This window comes from Sarcophilus harrisii, chromosome 5 (assembly GCF_902635505.1).
Source record: "Sarcophilus harrisii chromosome 5, mSarHar1.11, whole genome shotgun sequence".
NCBI classification, from domain to species: Eukaryota; Metazoa; Chordata; class Mammalia; order Dasyuromorphia; family Dasyuridae; genus Sarcophilus; species Sarcophilus harrisii.
Genome location: NC_045430.1, coordinates 286,395,175 through 286,401,174, shown reverse-complemented (window position 1 = coordinate 286,401,174; position 6,000 = coordinate 286,395,175). Strand labels below are relative to the sequence as shown.

The 6,000-nt window shown below is 59.4% G+C and overlaps 1 protein-coding gene across 2 annotated transcripts in view; it reads left to right on the top strand.

Moving 5' to 3' along the window:
- The first annotated feature begins 4,836 nt into the window (after window positions 1-4,836).
- GLCCI1 (glucocorticoid induced 1) overlaps window positions 4,837-6,000 on the top strand; it is a 32,217-nt gene continuing 31,053 nt past the window's right edge. For both annotated transcript variants that reach the window (XM_031940749.1, XM_031940748.1), the window contains exon 1: window positions 4,837-5,172. In XM_031940749.1, the coding sequence (XP_031796609.1) occupies window positions 4,896-5,172 (277 nt within the window). In that variant the 5' untranslated portion in view covers window positions 4,837-4,895. The remainder of the gene's footprint in view (window positions 5,173-6,000) is intronic.

Sequence of the window (6,000 nt, the reverse complement as noted above, 5' to 3'; positions counted from 1 at the left end):
CTCGTTCCTTTATTCTCGTTTAAAATAATAGCTAATAATAATAATAGCTCACACTTACCCAGAAGTTATGTAATAGGCACTGATTACTTTACAGTTATCATCCCATGTGTCAAGTGCGCAGTGCCTGTGACAGCTCCCGAGGGTGTCAGTGACATCTCCATGCCGACACCCCACCTTAGCTCTGCTTGGCCCGCATCCTGGACCCTTATCCTTCTCAACTCTGCCTCCCAGCTTTAAGTCCGTTCTTTGAGGAAGCCTTCCTTAATTCCAGTGCCTTCTCTCTGTTAATTATTTCTTTTATTTGCCCTGTACCAAGTTTTTTGTATATACGGGTTTGCATTTATCTTCATCATCAGCTTGTGAGTGCCTCAAGGGTAGATTCTGCCTTTTGCCTCTTGGATCCCCACTGATTAACATAATAGGTTTGTGGCGAATGTTTATTGATTGATTAATTCGTCAATCAGTCAGTTTGACAGAGGAGGATGGACTGAAGTGTGGAAAGGATATGAGCAAAGTAGTAGCTATTATTACCCCACCTTACAAATGATGAAACTGAGGCAAACGGAAGTTGATTACTCCTTCAGAGTCATTTAAAACCCTCTGTGCTTACTCTCTCACCAGCGCTCCCTTCCAAAAGGACAGAGCGGGCAGCCCTCTTGTCTCAGGATGCGGAGAATTTCTCATCTCTGTGGAAGGTCTCACTCCCCCAAGGCTCATCCTTGGGCTTCCCAAGACTCACTGTGGCCAACCAGGTGGAAAACTTAGCTGTGCTGAGGCTGGCTGGCCCTCGAGCAGCAGGTATCCAGTCCATCACGGAGGGGAGGAAAGTCTGGGGTCACTGCTGTGCACATGGCTCGCAGGGTGACTTTAGGGGGCAGTTCTCTTAACTACCCGTGATTCCTCTTCAAGACATTAATCCTTTCTAGCTTGCTAGCACCAGCCACACTCAGTGGTCATGGGCTTTTAGAATCAACCGTAGTAAGACATGACGAGCAAGACAGTTTCAGAAAAACCTGGATAATTTACGTGAGCTGATGCAGAACAAAGAGAGCAGAACCCGGAGAATGTTGTGCACAGTAACGGGACCTATTATAGATATGGCTCCTCAGCAATTCAATGATCCAGGACGATTCAGAAAGACACGGTGAAAAAATGCTGTCCATCCCCAGAGAAAGAACTGTTGGAGTCCAAGTGCCGATCAAAACTTACTTTTGTTCACTTCCTTTTTAAAAAGTTATTGGTCTGTGTTTTCTTTCATAACATAACTAATATAGAAACATGTTTTGCATGACTGCATATGGTATAAACTTATCTCCCCTCAGGGAGGGGAAAGGAAAGCAAATTTGGACAATTATGTTTTAAATGGGTGTTAAAAGACTGTCTTTATATGTAATTGGGGAAAAGATCATTAAGAAAGAATTTCAAGTAGTTTCAGTTGCTCAGTGAGAAGGATGTGGGTAGAGACTATATCTATCTTCAAGAAAAAAGACTTCAAACCAGCCTGTTGCCGTTGCTCATTCCCAGTACTCCATTGGCCAGCTCAGTGCTTTTGCTTGCCATGATCTTTGCCTCTGTCTCTCAGAATTTATGGTTTCCTTCAAAACTCAATTCAAGCACCATTTTCTGCTGGAGCTCTTTGCTGGGTCATTTCCCCTCTCTGCCACTTACTAGTGCCTTCCCTTCTCCAATTATTTATTTTTGGCTAATATTCATACAGCTGTTCACGTTGCCCCCACCCACTCTGTCTTAACTTGTGTATTCCCCTGTTAGAATGCAATCCCCTTAAAGGTTCCTTGCTGAGCTTGATTTCTCCAGTTCAGAATGTCTGAGCAGAGCTCATTTTGTACACCCGCCAGCCTCCCACCAGCTGGGCTCACAAACCGAACTTGTCCCTCACAATGACCCCCTGCTTCTCGTCTGTGCCAAATTTTGTACCTTTTCCTTCCACGTGCTTTCTGTTGGTTTTAGATAAATACTGCTTATGATTTTAAGGCAAGCTCCCTTTATCCCTGTGCTCTACAGTGTTTTTAATTGGAATGGGTGTTTTATTTTGTCAGAAGCCTTTTCTGCATCTATTGAGATTATCATATGATTTCTGTTGATTTTGTTCTTGAAATGGTGGATTGTGGTAATAGTTTTCCTGATAATGAACCAATTGTGCATTCCTGGTATAAATCCTACTTGGTCATAATGTATTAACCTGCTGATAAGTTGCTGTAATCTCTTTGCTAAGATTTTATTGAAATTTTTTGCATCAATATAGTAATTATCTGTTTCAGCTCTTCCAGGTTTAGGTATAAGTACCATATTTGTGTCATAGAAGCAATTTGGCAGGACTTCTTTACCCATTTATCCAAATAGTTTACATAGTAGTGGAACTAATTATTCTTTAAATGTCTGATAGAGTTCACTTGTGAATCCATTTAGTCCTGGAGATTATTTTTAGGGAGTTCACTAATGGCTTCAGTTTCCCCCCCCCCCCAAGAAATGGGACTATTTAAGTAATTTATTTCCTTTTCTGTTAATCTGGACAACTTATATTTTTGTAAAAATCCATCCATGTTGGTTAGATTGTCGGATTTGCTGGCAGACAGTTGGGCAAAATAGCTTGTAATCAACGCTTTAATTTCGTTTCCATTGGTGCTGTTTCTCTTTTGATTTTTTGATGCTGTTGATTCATTTCTTTTCTTTTTCTAATCAAATTAACCAAACGTTTATCTATTTTGGTCCTCCCCCCCCCCCCCCAAACCAACTCTTTTTATTAGTTCAATTGTTTTTTAGTTTCAATTTTATTCATTTCTCCTTTGAGTTTCAGAGTCTCATTTAATGGGCCTCCTTGACTCCCAGACAAGCCTCCGTTGCCGCCTCTGTGCCTGCAGTGCCCCCCCTCTTCCCTTCACCTTGGAGCAACCCCATTTCTCTTTCCGCTCTCCACTCTCGGGGGGGGGGGTTCCTGGATTCCCTGTATCCGTGTCCTTATTATGACCAGCACAGAATGGGAAGGCCCCCCAGAGCCCCCAGGCGGGCAGGCCCGTCTCCAGCGCCTCCGCCGGGCTGCCCGAGAGGAGGGCCCTCCCACAGGTGCAGTTGGAGGGTCGGGAGTAGCGCTCGGAGGGAGCTGCTGCCCAGGCGGCGGCCCTCTCTGCCCAGAGGACGGAGCCCGGCGGCTCTTGCCTGCCCTTTTCCAACCTGCCATCCTTGAGCTAGCCTCCGGGCGGACCTTCCCCCGGGAAGTCTCTGGGCACGCGGCGCTTTGCTTTCCTCGCCCAGACTTCTGCAGCTCTGACCGCCCCAGGCAAGCGCGGGCCGCCCGCCCTCTCCAAGCGGCCCAAGGATCTAACCGTGGTTAAACCAGAGGCCCTGATGGTGCCTCCTGCGGGCGGCCCTGGACGCCCGACACCGCCCTCTCCGAAGGCCCCCCTGCTTCCCCGGGTCCGTTCCTTGCCGTCTCCAGCGCCCCCCCCTCCCCCGGCCTCTCCCTGCTCCCCGGGCCCGACGCCTCTGCTGCATCCGCTCCCTCCGGGCTCCGCGCCTCCTCCCAGGCTGCCTGCTGCCGGTCCCCGCCCTCTCAGCGCGCCCCCGGCTGGGGGAGAGGCAGGAGCTGCCGGCCGCGCGGCGGAGGAGACGCAGGCTTCCCGGGGAGGCTTTCCCTCTCCCTCGGCCTGTGGCCGCCCCACTCGGGCCCCAGGGGAGGCCAGGGCCGCAGCCCGGGAGGAGGCCGCCGCGCCCGGCCCGTGCCGCTGCCGCTGCCGCTGCCGCTGCCGGTGCCGAGGGGACTTGGTCCGGGCCATGGACCCTGAGCGTGGACGGCGGGAGCGTGGCCCAAGGGGAGGCCGGGCCCTCCGCACCCCCACGCAGCCTCCGGGGGCCTCCATCTTGCCCCGCCCGGCTCGCTCCCTCCTCATGGTGGGGAGGGCCCCCGGCGGTCCCGCCGCCCGCCCAGATTCGCGACCTGCCTGCTCTGCCGCCCATCCCGGCTGCCCGAGGGCCCTCCTTCCCAGCCCCCCCCCCCCCCCCCCCCCCGGGCGCTGCCCCGGGCCCCGCGCAGGGCCCGACGCCCAGGGCCCAGAACGCAGCTGGCGCTTCCTCGCTGCTGTTTATCCTTCGCGGTCAGAGCTCGCTGACGTCAGGGAGCAGAAGGGAGGGGGCTGGGCGAGGCCACCCGCGCTCGGAGCCACCTGCCCGCAGGTGGGAAGGTGACATCGCAGGAGGAGCCGCGCCTCCCCCGCCCGCAATGTGCGGATTCCTGTCCCTTCCTGGCTGCCTCAGCATTCGGGGGTCCTTCTGGGAGCCGGGCCAGCCGCAGGAACCTGGCCCAGGTAAGGCTGGTCTCCAGCCTCGGGGTCTTCCAGCTTCTGGCGGCCCAGCATGGGCAGGTGCGCCCGGGAGGAGGGCGGAGCCAGGAGAGGAGCGCGCACGCGCAGACCCCGCCTTCCCTCCACGGCTGTCAGTCGGGCGCCCCGCCCCCTTCTTTCCCGCGCACGCCCCGCCTCCGCGGCGCCACCCGCACCCTCCATTGGTCGACGCGCCCGTCGCTCCCGAGCCGGGGCCAATGAAGGCGCGGCACCGGGGGGCGGTGACAGGAGGCGGCGGCGGTGACTACGGAGGCTGCTCCGAGGAGCTGCGGGAGCGGAGGCGGAGGCGGACACAGACGATGTGAGCGGGCGCCCAAGCGGGTCCTGTCGGCGGCGCCATGGGGGCGCCGGGCCCCGGCCCCGGCCCCGGCCCCGGCTCCGGCTCTGGTTCCGGGTGGCAGCGGCGGCTGAGACGGCCTTGAGCCCGAGGAGCCGAGCCCACCCCAGGGCGCGCCCCGCCCACGCCCGCCGGGCACGCGCCCTCGCTCCCGCGGCGCGCCCTCCCCTCTCTCCTCCTCGCCCCCTCCCCTTCCCGGGGCCATGTCGGCCGCGGCGGCTGCTGGGGGCGCAGCGGGCTCGGCCGGGGGTCCGGGCCCCGGCCCCGCGCAGCCCCCGCCCCCGCCGGCCCCCGCGGGGCCCCGGATGCGGCGCAGCGCCGCCAGCTCCCCCACGGCCCCGGGCGCCGGCCGCCTGCTGCAGCCCATCCGCGCCACGGTGCCCTTCCAGCTGCTGCGCGGGGGGCCCAGCCCTCCGGCCCCCGACCCCCCGAGGCCCCAGGGCCGTCCCCGGCGCAGGAGCGGCTCCCCGGAGCCCCGAGGTAAGGGCGCTGGGGGCAGAGGCGTGGGGGCGTGGCCAAGGGAGCCTCCCCTCCGGGGGGTGTGGGAAGGGGAGGGGCTGGCGGAGCCCCTCAGGGATGGGGGGGATGCGCCGCGGGGGGCTTCTGGGCCAGCGGAGCCCGGACTGCCCCTGGTCATACCGCGCTGGGCGGGCAGCGCCGCGGGGGGCTTCTGGGCCAGCGGCGCCCCCGGCTGCCCCTGGTCACACCGCGCTGGGCCGGCAGCGCCCCTGGCTGCCCCGACTGCCCCTGGTCACACCGCGCGGGGGCCCCCTCCCCTGCCCCGCCCCCATCGCCAGCTGCTGCGGAAACTGACAAGCTCCCGAAGATCGGGGATGAATGAATGAAAGCGACGTGATCGCCCTGACAATGGCCACGCGTGCGCGGGAGATGCCCTGTCCCGAGCCCCCCCCCCCCCGGGACTCGCCACGTCGCGCGTGAGGTCCCGCGGTGTCCCTGGGAGGCTTCGGGAGCCCCGGGCCCCCTCCCTGCAGGAGCAGCGGCCGATCCCGGGATCCCGGGCCAGGCAGGCCCGGCTACTCCTGCTGCCGTGACGTCACTCCAGCCGCTGATGAATGAACCCGGCGGGCCCCCTCCCCCAGTGTGGCACCTGGGCAGCTCAGCCTGGGGGAGGGGGAAGGGCCCTGGGCTCCTGAGTCAGGGCCGGGAGGGCGGCGGGCGGCCTCTGGCTCCCCCCTCGCTGACCTGACGGCAGGGGGGATTTACAAGCGGTTTGCTCCCGACTTTGTTGCTTCCCACGGAGCCTTCCCCCACTGTGAGATTGCCCCGTCTCCGGGAGGCGGCTTCACA